Raw genomic sequence first — 14,143 nt, 5'->3', positions numbered from 1 at the left:
TATTAGGTTGTAGCGGGCTTCATATCTCTATTAATGTGTCACGTCTGTGTAAGGTTATGTGTTACTTATAGCCAACTTTTACATTAACTGGTGGGGCAAGACTGGGTGCTACAGGGTGAGACGAGGTCTTCCTCAAACCCAGGTCATCAGTCTCCAGGTTGGAGGTCTGCTGTGCTCGATGGATCTCCAGGTTCCTCTTCCACTGGAAACACAGAGCTGTGGCCTCTTCACCATCTGAGTTTGGCTCAGGCTGCTTCAAACCCTGAAATAAGAGCACAACCTTATAGCTTTTAGGATTTTCATTTCACATAAGAAGTAGTTTGAGTGACGTCACAAAGAAAACCTCATTTGCTTTGCAGGTTTGTTGCTGTATGTTTGTGGTGCTTAATACTTACTGTGATGCAGGCTGTCTCTGCAGCATGGACCCCACGCAGCACCGTCTGGAGCAGATTCTGTGCGTTCTTCACGAGGATCTCGTCAGATGATTTGCAGCCAGGTGTTACAGCATTAACACTGAGTAAACCATAATATATCGTCTCATTAACTTCATTTATTAATATGTCTTTTCTGCCTTTGTTTTTAGTAAGCATGTTTCAGCTCTTCTTACCTGGAGATGATGTTGAGCTGGTTGGTAATGGTGAGAATCTGCTCAACAATGAGCGACAGTTCGACTGTACACTGTTTATCCAAGCAGTGGTTGGCAATGACTCTGATAAACTGAGTCACTGACTGACAGTTTGACATCACATCTTTGGCTGCTGTGACAAATGCCTCTTTATTCTGAAAAGAGAAATTATTGCAGATTATTTGCATCTAGAAATATCAGGACAATGGTTGTTACAGTTGTAAGCCTCCACCGCCAGGCAGGTTTCAGGCTACATCCCCCTTCATCCAGAATTATGTCAAATATCAACAATTCGCGTGAAATGTCAGAATTTCTGTGTGAATTCTTAAATTATGGTTTGGTCACAGTGATCTTGACCTTTGACCTTTGCCCACCAAGATATAATTAGGTCATCCTTGAGTTAAAGTGGATATTTGTGCCAAATGTGAGGGTATTCCCTTGAGGAGTACCAGGGATATTCACAGGGCCAAAACCATGTTTTGTGAGGTCACTGTGACCTTAACCTTTGACCTTCACCCACAAAAATATAATGAGTTCATACTTCAGTCAAGTTGAATATTTACCAAACACAAAAACAATCCTACCAGGTATTACTTTAGTGTTGCGTTCATAAGAATGGGATGGACAACCTGAAAACACAACACCTCCAGTCCTGACTGTTGAGTGACCTCTGGTGTTCCTTACCGGTATTGGGCCTCTGCTCTTCAAGTACTGAGTCATGTAGCATATCGTGTCAGCCATCTTCCTGGTCACCTGCACGATTCTGTTGTCCTTGGGATCCCAGCTGTCACTCTCTTGTTTTAGGAAAATGGAGGTGTAGGTTAGTGAAGAAGCTTTGAAAGCACCAAATCCAGCAACATCCTGTAGAGAAAATAAAGACGTGATTTATTGTGTCATAAAGGATTCACTGGCCTTTAAAATCAGATGTCAGTCGTGAGATACTTACGCCTTTTTCCAGATTTACAGTTCTGTATTTGGTCACAGCTGTCATGTTCATATTTGCCTCTGGAGCATCCACACTCTCTGTCTTGCTTTTCTGCCAGGATGTTATTGCTGTGCCTGATGGAAATTCCACTTCTTTGACTTTTGGTGGGTTTGCAGGCAGCAACTCTTTGATATCCTCGGTTGTTTTGCCCTGTAGACCAACTCTAATATGCTCTTTGGCCTCTTGGTGGATCCCATCCTGCCTCCTGATCTCCTCCACCACATAGTGAGCTTTGGCTGACCAGCACTGTATTTGTACCTCTAGACTGAGCATGTCACTGATGTCGTGAGTCTCTACCATGAGCCTTGCCCTGCTTATCACATCTGAGATCTGAAAAGACAGGTGGTCGTTGATAGACCTCAGGTTAGAGCGGGCACGTGGGTCGTGGATGTAGTTTAAACAGCCCTCAACTCTTTTGGTGGCAGATTTTACATTTTCAAAAAGTGTTTGAGTCGCACTTTCAAATTTTTGCTCTGCATCTTCTGTGTTGTTCCGCCGCAATCGTTCAACTGCCAAATGGGCAATGCTGACAATATTTTGAAGTTCAGAGTCATAATCCTTATTTGCTTTGCTTAAATGCCCGGAAAGCACTCGAATTTTAATCAAAAGATGTCTCTGTAGGAATTCTGATTTCGCAAGTTGCATCAGACTTGGCATTGCGTCAAGGTCCTCCGCAGCTTTTAGGAAGGCTTCAGTTAGAGTTTTTAATTCATCCTGGTATCCTGTTAGCTGCTTTGCTTTGTAAGCACTTCTACAATTCAGGCTGGTAAGCCTTGCTGCCTCTTGGATACGAAGCGAGTTCTCAGACAACGCTGATAGCTGTTTCTGAGGTCTCAACTGGTTCACTGCAGCTGATGTTCCCAAAATCTTATCCAGTGAATTAATCACAATCTGAATGGAGAGACCCCAGAGGATGCAGAGTCCTTCTAGTTGATCTACCTGTCCTTCCTGTGATGTGGAGAACTCGGCCAGATACCTTGTGTTGTTCTGGGCTTTGTTCAGTTTGTTGTGTAAGACGCTGAAGGTCTCTTGACCGTCGCTTTGTGATGTTAAGTCAGATGATGTCAAGAGCTGGACTGTGTCAGCACATAAACTCATCACTTCATTCACTTGATTTGTACCAGTGGCTCCAGTTGTTGGTAGATTTCCTTGCAGTGCAGCGTAAACAGCATGATTCCAGGTTCCAGCTACTGGCATTAAAACTTTTCTGATGTTGTTAATAAGGTCAGAAAACTGTACGCTGTGTTTGTAGATGTTCTCGGTGCTCATTGCTGAGCTCATTGCCATCTCTTGAGCTGTCTGGATGAGCAGCGGAGTCAGTGACACCAGCTCTGCTCTAAAACCTTCTAACGTCTGACAGTCAACCACATCAACGATGGCCAGGGCCTCCTTTGCAGCTTGAGCGAAACAGTTTGACAACTCGAAAACACCAGTGCAGGCCTGGTTGAGCACCATCACATCTTTCTCTTTAGTCACAGTCACAACTTTGTACAAGAGAGGTAAAAGGTCAAAGTTAAGAGGCTTGTGGATCAGTTCAGGCGCATCGGAGACAGCTGGGATCTTTAAATCACCACTGTCATATTTATGAGCCAGCTCTGCTTCTATGGTTTCCTCATCTGAGCGCTCCTCCTCATGTTCAGCATGGGAATCCCTCTTCATAAGCTCCAAAACAGGAGAATCAGAGCCTCTCACCATATGATCCAGGTTCAGATCACAGGTGTCTTCCACTGGTAAACAAAGCTGTGAGATGTCAGGTTGACGTGCCCCCTCTCGTAGTGGGCTCAGAAGATGTGGATGCTGTTGGCCATCCACTCCCTCCTTTAGCACTTTGAAATGCTGAATGACAGTGGACACATTGTCTGAAAAGGTAGAATATACCTCCACATTTAGACAGGAACCTGAAAGCATGTTTTTGACCGACTCATGCACTTTGGCCTGAGATGACTGAACCTGTTTCAGCAGGACCAGGAGGCCGTTCCTGTAGATGGGGTTATCGCTTCTGTCCAAGTGCCTCCTCACTGAGTGAATCACCAGCTTCATGTGACAAATGAGGTTTGTTGCATGTTCTTCAAACTGTTCATAGGACTGCTCTCTGTACGCTGCATCACACCCACGTCGATCATCGACCATCTCATTGATAGCGATACTGGTGAACTCCCTTACATCCATCACATCACTGAGAGCATCCAGAAGCTGGCTAGTCTCCTCCTCCCATTTCTGACAGGCCTCATGAAGCTTTTGAACAATTTGCATTGTATTATCCGCCAGCTCCAGTGAAAGAGGTGCAATCTCAGCTCGGAGTCTTGTAAGGCACGCTCGTGAGTTCTCCACATTCTCCAAACTCTTTGCATTGACAGCCACAGCTGAGATAAAAGTTGCCACTTGTGTTATTCCATCAGTGGAAGATATGAAATCCTCAACTAGTGGTTGAATAAAGTTCAGATCCATCTTTGTAGAGGAATCAGCTACCATGACCTGTCTAGTCACACTTAAAAGTTCCTCATATGTAGAAGATGCTGTAAGAAATGTGTCCAAGACTTGATAGAGGATGGCAGTCATCAGAGCTTTATCAAGCATTTGTATCTGTTGCACCAACAGTGTGAAGGTGTCCTCAAGGCTGCGCTCATCACCATCCTCTGAGGACTTCAAACTCGTTTTTATGTCTGACCAGAACTGCAGGGTGTGAAGACAATGACCCACCACTCTCTGCTGAAACTCTCTGCGGGAAGAGTTTGCCACAACCATACAGTGAAACACAAGATCTCTCACCATGCTGTCAAAGCCACTGCTTCGGACTGAGGTGGTGGAGGAAGTAGTAAGTATCTGCAACAGACTGGTCCTCCTCCCCGTGTAATACCCAAAAGGACCCAGAGAACTTCTGTGGCATTCACTTTCGAGGGTAAAAATAATGTCGCTTACTGTGCTATGCACTTTATCCAGAATGTACTGCTTTGATGCCAGTGCCTGCTCGTTTGCAGGGTGTTTGATGGTTGTGCACATGGCCGTGTGCAGCATGGCGATGCACTTCTTTAAGGTCTCCAATGAATCAAAAAGCTGTTTGGTTTGCATGGGATCCTGTAAGGAGTGTGCCCTCTCCATCGTCAGACTGTTGAGGAGACACAGAGCCTCAGAAAACACCTGGAAAGATCTGAGCAAAGACTTGATGTCCATGGAGGAGCCAAGCTCAGAGAGGCTCTCCAGAACCCAGTGAGCAGCAGCTACGACTCTCCTGACGGTAGCATCATCGTCCACCAACAGAACCTAGGGACAGAGAAACAGATAAGGTCACCATGTAGCCTAACTGATTTGTTCCACTTTTTATTTTTTCAACCCATTCTCATTTTGTGAACTGTGATGTGGGTCTGGTCAGTCAATCGATCAACCATCTAGCTTCAAGAGAATAAAGCTTCCAGATGCTGAAGACCTCCTGAAGTGTCTTGTGGCATGTTGGCATTTTATACTGAAATGTCAACAGTGTGGACATGAAATTTGGTTTAGATATTGATTCCAATGACTCCATGCAAAACTGGCATTCCCATCATCCTCCGTTCAGCTGTATTTTAAGGCTTAGCAGGGCCGGCCCCTGGCATAAACACTCTATGCGGTTGTTTAGGGCCACAGCCGTTAGGTGGGGGGCCACATGATCAGAAAGGTACCGGGGTTCATTCAAGTCATTTAAACATCCTGAGGTCTGCACGTGCACGCTATGAGCTTTATATGTAATTTGAAGTCAGTATTCAGCTTCTTTTATCTCACATTTGAGACATTTGGTGAAAATAGAATGGCAGAATGACAACATTTGTGCTCAAAAAGCAATCTTACAAAATTTAATTTTAGACTTGTTTTCTACACTTATATATTACTGTATTCATAAATCTAAATTATTTCTTTATACAGTCTTCTAGGACAAATTGGCCTCAGTGTGCTTACAGCGGAGGTTCTAATATTTAGACATAAAACACTTGAGTATTGTTGCATCTGCAAGTATCTTAAAAAGACAAATTTAAGAAAATATGTAAAAGTCGAGAAAATGGCCTCAATTAAACCTCAGAGGGCATAAACACGTCTGTATTCAGTCTTAACCAGTGATTTGGTTTTTGCGCTTAGAGTGCAGGGCCACAAACAAAAATCTTGTTTAGGGCCACCAAAATCCTAGGGCCGGCCCTGAGGCTTAGTAACAATTAGCACATGTTAGCATTCGACTGCTGGACTGAGATGGGACACATACATTAAACCTGATAAATATAAGCACATTAGCACAATTTGAGCATTTAGTTTAGCATAGCCTCACAGAGTTCCTAGCATGGATGACTCCCAAGTTTTGTTCACAACAGCACATTCACTTTAAATTAAATTAACCTTAAATTTAAATTAAGTTTGTATGCACTTACAGCCAAGACAAAACAGTGAAAAAGCAGAGGTACTGTATTTGACCTAGCTATTTTGCAGTATCACTGCATAATATTAAGACAATATAATTATGGGTAAAGACAGAAGTTCCTGGATTATTTCGCAATCTGTTCATAAACCTTGGACAATGGTGGGAAACTTTATGTGTCAGCATGTTGTGACTGTGAGAACTATTGTCTGCAGAAAATGTTGAAATTTAAATTACACAAATATGATACTCTGGTGTGGTGACAGCAAATTATCATGGCCACAGAGAAGAAAGAGCAGATAAAGTTATAATGCAATGTTGGTAACAAAGTAGACCTCTGTGCTTTGTCCAGTTCAAAAAGAAAGGCTGATGTAATCCACCTTCATAATTTAGAACAGAGAAGGTCAGTGCATAGACATGACACCATAAAGATAAGTTATCAGTCAGTGGCTGATAAGGAAAGGTTTGCTGTCCTCACAAATTAACAAAGGGCATTTAAAAACGTTATTTGCTACAGTGTATTATTTCCATTTAAGGAAACCTGAGACAAAGAAAAGCACTTGCAGCTGTTGAAGATGAATCTATTGGGACCTGTCTGTGTTTTTAAACGGTCGCTGTCTGCCAGTGTTGGACAAGGCAATCTTTTCTTTTTTTCCTTATCTGTATTTAATGTGGGGTAAAATGGCCATATATCTAGAACTCACAGGACATTAGGCAAAACATTTTCAGACACCCTTTCAACCAGGAGAGGAAAAATTATACTTTACTTTGACTAATCTCAGGAATACGTTTTGTGTAGCCATGATGAGTTCCTCTCTGTGTTCGGCCAAACTGGGCTGGATGCTGAGTTTCTGGGCTGCCAGCAGCACATGCTGTCCAGACAGAGCGACCGACTCCAACAGTGATGACATCTCCATGTGCAAAACCTCATCATCTGTCTCCTGTATACGCCTGGAAGTAAAGTGCCTGGTGTTTGTCCGATAATATATTACACATGTCAGACTCTTGTATAAATCAAATAAGGTTGGAATGTGAATTTCACAGATTGTACGTACCTGCAGTGTTAAACACAGTGTACATACCTGGAGGCCACCGCTGCCATGTTCTCAGTAGCTTTAGCCACTTCCTGAGCTGCTTCCTCCAGGTGGCTGAACTGCTCAGGCTCCTCCACCCTGTCACACAGCAGGACCAAATGGCACAAATGGCTCGCGATTGGAGCGACCACCTGCTCCACTGCCGTAGTCCTGATCAATCCATGATCTAGTAAGGAGGACATGGTTAGAAGAGTGATTCTCTCTGGTCAAAGGAAAATGAGCATAGTTCCTGCTCTATTCAGACTGCCAGTTGAATCAATAATTCATAGGACTCTAGAGAGGAGCTCATGCTTGATGACAGTGTTTCATAGCAACTGGTGTCACCTGACTGAGGAAACTTAACCTCATCAGGTTTTTTAAGTGAGTGGTGACTTTCTTTTTGACATATTGTTGTATGTAAGCCAACCTGCAGTATCACTGCTGCTGGCATTACAGAAGGCACAATATCATTTGTGTTTTTCTCAGAAATTATATTTTAAACAATAGTTATAGATTCCCTGTACATGGATGTTCAGAAGAATTATAGCCTACCTTTTCACAGATATATGACTGGTGTGAGTATGGGAAACATGGTCCACGGTGTTTAATCTATCATCAGCAAAATGTTAGAAACACAAAACCAAAAGATACTCAATTTACAAAAACAGTGAAAAAAATCCTCATATTTTAGAAACTGAAATTAGATATTTTCTGTTTTTTTTTCTTCCTGATAAACAAGGAACCAATCAAAATTTAAATAGTGGCTAATTATTTTTCTGCTGATTCTACAGAAGAAAATGTGACGTTCAAGCAAAAACTATAGCAAAAAAAAAATCAAGCTCCCATTTAAACATGTAGTTTTGTGTTGTGTCTGCACATTTACATCAAAGACACCAGCAGAGAGCAGCACATACCATAAGAAAACACACCAACCAGACCACAACTCAAAAACAGCAGACAGAGCCAGGAAATTTCACTCTAAAATTTATCAACAGATAAATATACAGCTCAAACATGACTTTGAACATCAAACATTCAGCACACTATAATGGAAATGATATTCAGTGACAGTAGTATACTCAGAACAAAAACCCCAAGAACGGTGAGATTAAACAATGACAACAAACAAACATACAAACAAAATATAACCATCACAGTTAAAATTTACCAAAAAATGTCAAGTGTCGGTTTCTCTGCATACAGGTATAGCATCGGTTTAACAGATGCAGAGGGAAGACGTGAATGTGTACAGTATATGCCATCATGCCAGTGGAATTAAATGGTAAAAAATAAAGTGTATCAGATCAGTAAAAGAGTCATACAACACAATAGCGAGCTAAGCAATTGTAGTGAGCCGTAAAGTGACTTAGCACTGAAGTCTTCATACATAGTTTTGGTTTTTGGCATTGCACATGTCAATCTGACCTGTCTACTGCAAAATAACCCACAAGTTCAAGGACCGCAGGGTGTCATCCTAACTTACTGATATCAGTTTTCATATCCTTCATTTACACCTTTTTCATGTTATTTTGTGATAAAGCTCTCAAAATGTGTAGTAACAGTAACATTCCTACTTCCTTGGGGACATTTAATATCAAATTCAATTCATTGTCCAATGCAAAAAGATTCATTAACACTCAAGCCTACAGTAGCATTTAAAAGACTTGAAAGAACATGGGGGTAGAATTTTTTTTTTTTAAAGGAAAAAATTGAGCATCGATGAGCCGTGGACTTTAGTGGTGGCAGGTTTTTCAGGGCGCTTACATTCCTCCATGTTGACTTAAAATGAGCTTTTCCCATGAGCCCCAAAGAGCTCGTTTATGTATGGTGATTGAGTGCAGCACATTCCCACCTATTTTTAGGGCATTAGTCATGGCATGGGCCCCTGTAAATGACTGTAGGTAGACTCCCATCACAGACTTTCATCTGGCCGTGGAGAGTAACGTATCTCGTATTTCATGCTAAAACCCAATTCCTAATAATATAATGGTAGAATTAAACGGTCTGCTTGGTTGAAGCCGGGAAAGGTTCTGCCAATAAATCATGATCAGGTCCTATGTTAGGACATATCGTGAATCATGTCCTCCAGAATTAATTAAGATACCTTTATGTGCACCCTTGAAACCTTTGGGGAGTCCATGTAAAAAGCCAGCTGCATACTTGAGGGACAGCTTGTTGCAGGAGCAGCTTCAGATCATTTGCTTTGCTTCACCATCAGAGCGTTCGCTAATTTACAGCACCACCGAGAGTAAAGATCAAAATGTAAATCAGTCTGAATCATCTACATTACATCCACTTTAACACCTACAAACAACTTGGTTTAAAGCATGACCAGAACAAATGGAATGCTTATGGATGGTCACGCAGTTTGAAATGTGAATGGAGGCTAATTTACAATTCATCCTCTGCATTTCAGGCGTGGATAATAAAAGAAACATGGCAACTAAAGTGTTAATGGACAACTCAACAGTGCTGCAGATTACTGAATCCTGAACTAGGTCCCAATGACCTCAGAGAGGGCACTTTTTTCTGGGCCTTCAGAGCTTTTGAGACAACTCTACCAACGCTGACAGGATGACATCAGGACACAGTGTTTTAATTATTGTGTGTGTGGGTGTAAAACACAGAAATATCTCTGGCTGATTATCTGCAGGAGGGAGGGAAGGTCAGATGGAGAAAGAGATATCCATAAGCCGGAAATAGTAAAGAAAAGATACAATCTTTCACTCCCAGGAAGAACTGAATATACAAATGACTCCAATCATATTACTATACAGGACAAATCTTTGGCATAAAAAGTAAAGCTATTGGAGCCAAGGCATTCATTCTTATCAAACATCAGTGCTTTTAGGAAAACATACTGCAGATCCAGTATGTTTGTAATGGCCTTCAAAACCCCCAACTCTTCTCGAAGCCCAGTTTTTTTTTTTTTTTTTTTTTACAATATGGCTTAAAGTGTATGTATAAAAATAAATTTGCTATGTAACATAGCCCTGAGGGTTTTGTTGTCCACCAGTATTCATGCCGTCTCTACATCTCCACATGGATGTGTATCTCCATCAGCAGCCACGCTCCGCTGGCCGGGAGTCACCTCCTTTCAGATTAGCTGAATTCCACAGCAAGTGTCCTCTGGCAAACCACACTGTCACCTCAGAAACCTGTTTCCTGGACCCCCACTCACAAAAAAATATCAAGTCTCCAAAAAATATGGAGAATATTCCTCTCTTCCACATATGGAAGACTGAAGGGTTCGGTGCCACTGGGGCAGCTGGGCTGCGAGACCCCATTGCTATTGGATCCTTCCTGACCCAATCCTTAATTGCATTGGCTCCTCTGGGACCCCCCCACCCCAACTCCAAGTCTCAGTGATTCTTTTCCATCCAGTCCCAACTTTCATCACTGTCCTTCCTGTTCTTTTCAGCCTCGATGATCTCTCTGTAGCGCCGACGGAAGAAACCCATCTGTTAAAGAATGAAAAGAATTTGGATTAGTGATGTGAATCTGTGCAAGGGTGAAATATCGTACACTTTACATTAGTGCTAGCCAAGTTCCAAAGGATATTATAACTTCTTCTTGGTTTTCCTCCCCTTAGTTTTCAGTTAGGAAAAGTACAACTATGACCTGTCATATTGTTCCATAGTAGCTTATCGGGGGCAGACTGGTACAGACATGATAAATGGTTCAATCTTCTCATCTACCAAAAACAAACACATGTCCCTCATGTCAATATTGGTGGGCAGTTGGGCCGGTGTTTAGCTCAGTTGGTAGAGCAGCCGCCCCATGTGTTGAGGCTACAGTCCTCGCTGCAGGTGGCCCCGGGTTCGAATCCCGCATCAAGCGGCCTTTTCCTTTGCCCCCCCCCCGCCTCCCCATTTCCTGTCTCTCTCTCGACTGTGACTTTCAATTAAAATGAAAAAGCCCCAAAAATATACTTAAAAAAAAAAAAAAAACAATTATATATATATAAGGAATCATTCTTTGATATCCAGATCTATGGGATCTTATTAAAGATGTTCACTTATGCATTTGTATTAAATATATATGTATAGATATAGTTTGAAGTATTGTGAGATTTTTCACTTTCACTGGTATCATCTTAAAAACCGTTGTATCTGTCAGACTATAATGCAAATGTTTAGTTAGCTTTATGTTTTGTCAAATTCATGCAAACTCATGCATTGTGAGAGTCACAACGCTGCAGAATACTGGAATTCAACAGATGTTTTTGAAGGATTTTCAAAATAAACATTTATTTGGAGGTGTTTTTGTTTTACATTTCTGGACTCATTAAAGAAAACGTGTGTGTTCTTCACAGAAGTTAGGGTGGGTGAGGAGGGTAATGAAGTTGCTGGAAGGCTCTGTTGTAAAATAACATACTTGCTGGTGCATTCAGGTGCACTCCAGGACAAAAGACTTATGATATTCAGCTGTAGAGGAGCAACATTTTCATATAATTTGAAAAAATAACCTGTAAGACTGTTGGTGGTTGTATCTTGGATTGGACTTTAGCTTGTAAATGAGGTATTATTCACCAACGAGCTGTCAGGAACGTCAGCGAATGAACCACCAGTGAGAGTTTATTAAAACCAGTCTGTTCTTTCCGCTGTGTTATTATTAAAACATAACTCAAACGAGTAATGCTTCAAACCTTGAGTCTCCTGTGATGGATTACATCTTTAGTTAGATGTAATATCTTACTTTAAAAAAATATGAGATTTGAGATTTCTGAAAGTGGAAATCTATGTGTGTGTGGGAGATACAAAATCAATTTAAAACATCATGGTGTGGTATGCTTTGAAAAATGCACAGCATTAATGTAAAGCATACACAGTTTGAAGCCACTAGGCTAAACCATGCAAACCACCAGCATAGATGGAAGCAAATCAAGAACTTCCCCTGTAGAAATGGAGAAGACATGAAGGAAGGGAGAAAGCAGTAGATGGTGTGTGTGTGTGTACACAAAGCCACATTGCGATGCTGCCCCTTCTTCACTACAACTCCATTCATTTATCTGCATTTGGCTACTAAAGTTTATTGATACAGACCTGTGCTCTCCTCAGGCATTTCCTGAAAAGAGCAATACAGGACATGTGCTGCTCTTGTAAGTGAGGTTTATTTTGGCAAGATCTGAGGACCTGGGGATCGAGGAGGAGGGGAACGTAACCCAGGACCAACATTCCAAGGTTTAGTTGTGGTATTCCCGGTGGAAAATGAAGCAATGAAAAAGAAAAGGAGTTTTGTGCTAACAGGGCCTCTGGACATCAGTGTAATTGCCATTTCCTCTATAGATTCTTCTTTCATGTGAGCGGTATGGTGTGAATTATTGTCTGTGATTTGTCCTTTTCATAGTTGTTAAAGGCCCAAAGTAAGCTCCAACCCCCACCTCTCCCCCGACCTACAGCTGTCCCTGTACAGTTGAATAATGCGCGGACGTCTAATCAGAGTTGGACGCAGCTCTTCTGGTTACGACATACAAGTCGTCTGTCATCTGCCTCTCTCTCTCTCTTTTTTTTGGTGAAATGTTTCTTGAAAAACAAGGAGTTTGATTTGATGAAAAATCAGTGTTTGTGTGCTGCTTTACCTTCCAGAGTAGCACAGCTAACAGCAGAAAGATGAGGATTCCCACCAGCAGACTGATGGCGATGATCCAGCCCACTACGTAACCCCTCGGCTCCTGACTGTGGAGAGCCTCGAACACCAGCTGGAACACAACAACACTTCAGTCGGTCAATGAGTCACAGTCAAACGCAGCACACACGGGGCAGGGACGATTAAACACATTAAGTCATGTGCTGCTAATGATGCAATGTGAGTGCAACGACAAAAACCAAAAAACCCATCTTGTTTCAGTCTGCTTGAGCTGATTCAAAAGGAGCTTCGTGTTGTAAAGCAAACATGCCACCAGACAGCTTGAAACTGGACACTGATGGAGTTTATTTTATATAGAATACATTCAATCAGTCAGTCACACATGCAAGACTACACAAAACTGTCAAAATCCACTGAAACACATTTCCAAGAAAAGTTCTTTGTCTTCAGCCAACTCAGATCAGGACCGACTGCTTTGATGACCCACGGCACAAATTGTGAACAAGCTGTTGTGCTGTAAAGCTCCATTTCTTATAAACATAATGAATGATCATTTTTAACCAGGGTTCTGTTTATTTCAACGTCTGTCTGTTGTTTGGATGGTCCGCCTTTTTGGTCACTATGAGATATCCCAACAGCTATTGGATGGATAACTATCCTAGAGTCATGGTTTCCAGAGGATGAACCCTTGGACTTCAGCCACCCCATCTGGACCTACTGTACAGCTGATTTTGTCTTTGGTTGTGAAATATCTATACAGTAAAGCAGATGAAATTCTTATCAGTCTCAGATGTAGATCAATCAGCAGGTAGAATATTAACCACACAAAGGTGAGGTTAATATTGAGGTTAGAAATGAGGTTATAAAACATTATAGATATTAACCAACACATCGTGTTAGTACATAGTCAATGTAAGCTTGTTAGCTCACAGCACCATTGCATGCCAGCACAGCCTCTCAGACCTCTCTTGGCTGTAGACCGGCAGTCTTGATATTCATCATTAACTCTAACATATAAAAAGACGTTCACATATGTAATTTTTCCCACTGTCTATTAATATACAATCACAGAACTAATCGGTGAGCTTGGCCATGATGCACTGCTGATGCCAAACTAGTAACTCAAAATAACATGTCATCTACTCCCGTTTTCAAGAATGATAAAATGCTTGAGGCCCAGAACGAGGCTGATTCTGACAGTTATCTCGCTCATTCTGGGAGCGCCTGGCAACTCTTTAAAAAGTAGTCTTGTTCCACCAATAAAAAAAAACAGATACTCAAGCTGTTTCCCATGACATGGGTGAACGCTGACCCGCTGGATCATCTGTCACCGACGGCAAACTCAGTTCATTTCATCCAATGCACAGTGCAACACTTTACTACAATAGAGGGAAGCAGAATCTATCCAGAGATAAATGCTGTACTGAATGTAATTAAGTCAACATAATCGTCTCAGATCCCTTTCTAGCACCATTAAGTCTAATTGTGTGACA

The 14,143-nt window shown here is 41.8% G+C and overlaps 2 protein-coding genes across 2 annotated transcripts in view; both read right to left on the bottom strand.

The window, feature by feature from the left end:
- Positions 1 to 7: 7 nt before the first annotated feature.
- Positions 8 to 7,316, bottom strand: LOC146973638 (uncharacterized). Its single transcript, XM_085800401.1, has 7 exons — positions 7,071 to 7,316; positions 6,756 to 6,939; positions 1,572 to 4,871; positions 1,310 to 1,486; positions 608 to 780; positions 396 to 513; positions 8 to 262 (listed from the first exon to the last, which is right to left on the bottom strand). Exons 1-7 carry the CDS (start codon positions 7,262 to 7,264, stop codon positions 62 to 64), a joined length of 4,347 nt encoding a protein of 1,448 aa, XP_085656527.1. The 5' UTR covers positions 7,265 to 7,316; the 3' UTR covers positions 8 to 61.
- Positions 7,317 to 8,032: 716 nt separating this feature from the next.
- itga9 (integrin, alpha 9) overlaps positions 8,033 to 14,143 on the bottom strand; it is a 47,272-nt gene continuing 41,161 nt past the window's right edge. Inside the window, exons 27-28 of the mRNA XM_085800397.1 lie at positions 12,643 to 12,762; positions 8,033 to 10,522 (exon numbers count right to left, since the gene is read on the bottom strand). Coding sequence (XP_085656523.1) covers positions 10,424 to 10,522; positions 12,643 to 12,762 — 219 coding nt within the window. The 3' untranslated portion in view covers positions 8,033 to 10,423. The remainder of the gene's footprint in view (positions 10,523 to 12,642; positions 12,763 to 14,143) is intronic.

This window comes from Trachurus japonicus, chromosome 15 (assembly GCF_045865225.1).
Source record: "Trachurus japonicus isolate A0001 chromosome 15, Traja_1.0".
NCBI lineage: Eukaryota > Metazoa > Chordata > Actinopteri > Carangiformes > Carangidae > Trachurus > Trachurus japonicus.
The sequence above is the reverse complement of the archived record's forward strand: the minus strand, read 5'-3'. Positions and strand labels throughout refer to the sequence as shown.

Bases quoted from the DNA above. Each gene is read 5' to 3' on its own strand.
- LOC146973638 (XM_085800401.1), bottom strand. From the start codon at position 7,264: ATGTCCTCCTTACTAGATCATGGATTGATCAGGACTACGGCAGTGGAG. The intron at 781-1,309 runs GTAAGGAACACC...TTCTCTTTTCAG, and splicing joins AGAGCAGAGGCCCAATACCG to AATAAAGAGGCATTTGTCAC. The intron at 263-395 runs GTAAGTATTAAG...CTCTTATTTCAG, and splicing joins CAGAGACAGCCTGCATCACA to GGTTTGAAGCAGCCTGAGCC.